General features: G+C 42.5%; 1 protein-coding gene across 4 annotated transcripts in view; it reads right to left on the reverse strand.

Annotated features, from left to right (window-relative positions):
* Nucleotides 1–2,054, reverse strand: part of GTF2H1 (general transcription factor IIH, polypeptide 1, 62kDa) — a 51,279-nt gene that overhangs the window by 10,696 nt on the left and 38,529 nt on the right. For all 4 annotated transcript variants that reach the window (XM_011992925.1, XM_011992926.1, XM_011992928.1 and 1 more), the window contains one exon: nt 1,460–1,552. In XM_011992925.1, coding sequence (XP_011848315.1) covers nt 1,460–1,552 — 93 coding nt within the window. The remainder of the gene's footprint in view (nt 1–1,459; nt 1,553–2,054) is intronic.

Below are 2,054 nucleotides of genomic sequence, written 5' to 3' on the forward strand. Positions count from 1 at the left end.
AAAAAAAACTGTGTACAGTACTATGCTGTATATGTTTGCAGCCTAGGAGCAATAGGCTACACCATACAACCTAGAAGTGTAGCAGGCTATATAGCTAGGTTTTAAGTACACTGTGAGGTTCATATAACAAAACTGCCTGTCAATGAATTATTTAAAACATATCCCTGTGGTTAAGCAACATGTGACTGTACTATTCTTCCCAAGGTACCTGTGGGAGGACTTGTATAACTGCACATACAAATGATCTGATGTGGTTGCTCTAACCTTGTTTTAAATACAATGCTAAAAATGCTGAGCATAAAGTGACACTTCTCAATACCTCATCCACTGACCTTCCCTGCTGTAAACAATCAGGGAAGCTGATGCCAAATAGAATCCAGGAACAGTTCTGCTTACTGTGAGTAGTGGCAATTCTATCTTTCCTTACGCTGCTAGGTTTGTGCTTGCCACTCAGTTTTTCCAAATAAATTAGTAATATATATTTTTGAGAACATACACACAGATTGTAAAACTTTTTGAGACAGAGTCTCGTTGTGTCACCCAGGCTGGAGTGTGGTGGTGTGACCTCAGCTCACTGCAACCCCCTGCCTCCCAGGTTCAATCAATTCTCCTGTTTCAGCGTCCCAAGCAGCTGGGACTACAGGCATGTGCCACCACACCAGGCTAATTTTTGTATTTTTAGTAAAGACAGGGTTTCGCCATGTTGGCCAGACTGGTCTCGAACTCCTGACCTCAAGTCATCGGCCTGCCTTGGCCTCCCAAAGTGCTGGGATTACAGGAGTGAGCCACCGCACCCTGCCAGATTGTAAAACTTTTCTAAGGGAAAGCATGGAGCTGGTTATCACAAATGCCTTGGTTACTCATGACCTCTGGAGGGGAAGAGAGAGTGGTATGCAACTGGACAGGGGCACTCAGGGAATATCTGTGGGTTATGGTAACATTCTACTCATTTTCCTGATTGGTGAGTCAACAGTTGTTTTATTATTTTAAAAATATGTATGTATTTTATATACTTCTGAATGCATGACACATTTCAGTATTAAAAAACAGTACCTTGAGCAACAGAAACTAAAGTATCGGCAGGGCGTGGTGGCTCATGCCTGTAATCCCAGTACTTTGGGAGGCCAAGGTGGGCTGATCACCTGAGATCAAGAGTTTGAGACCAGCCTGGCCAACATGGTGAAACCCCGTCTCTACTAAAATACAAAAATTAGCTGGGCATGGCAGCATGCACTTATAATCTCAGCTACTCAGAAGGCTGAGGCAGAAGAATTGCTTGAATCCAGGAGGCAGAGGTTGCAGTGAGCTGAGATGGAGCCACTGCACTCAGCCTGAGCGACAGAGTGAGACTCCGTTCAAAAAAGAAAATTAAGTACTCATTTACGTGAAAGCAAAGTCAATTTCATCATTTTACTACAAAGAGAAAGAAGATCAGGCAAAAATCAGATTGCTGCCTTACATTTGTGCTTAAATACTGTCTCCGAATCTTTTCTTGGAATGGGCAGAGCTTCGTAACTTGGAATCGTTCCAAATTACTTTTCATTTTCACTACCTATAAAAGATGAGAAACAATAAATTACAGAGAAATCTCAAAGAAGCTGTAGAGACCAAGAGAAAAACAAACTTCTACATATGAAAGTTACTTTTCTTGTAGAATTTAAATATAAAAAGAAAATAAATATACCAATTATATCCCATTGTTAACGCCTCAATGTGAACATCTTTCAGTCATAAACATTCATTTGGCCAGGCGCGGTGGCTCACACCTGTACTCCCAGCACTTTGGGAGGCCGAGGTGGGCGGAACACAAGGACAAGAGATTGAGACTATCCTGGCTAACATGGTGAAACCCTGTCTCCACTAAAAATACAAAAATTAGCTGAGTGTGGTGGCACATGCCTGTAGTACCAGCTACTCGGGAGGCTGAGGCAGGAAAATTGGTGTAACCCGGGAGGTGGAGGTTGCAGTGAACTGAGATCATACCACTGCACTCCAGCCTGCCTACAGAGTGAGACTGTCTGAAAAAACAAAAACAAACAAAAAAACTCAACTCA

This window comes from Mandrillus leucophaeus, unplaced genomic scaffold, assembly GCF_000951045.1.
Source record: "Mandrillus leucophaeus isolate KB7577 unplaced genomic scaffold, Mleu.le_1.0 Scaffold420, whole genome shotgun sequence".
Taxonomy (NCBI): Eukaryota; Metazoa; Chordata; class Mammalia; order Primates; family Cercopithecidae; genus Mandrillus; species Mandrillus leucophaeus.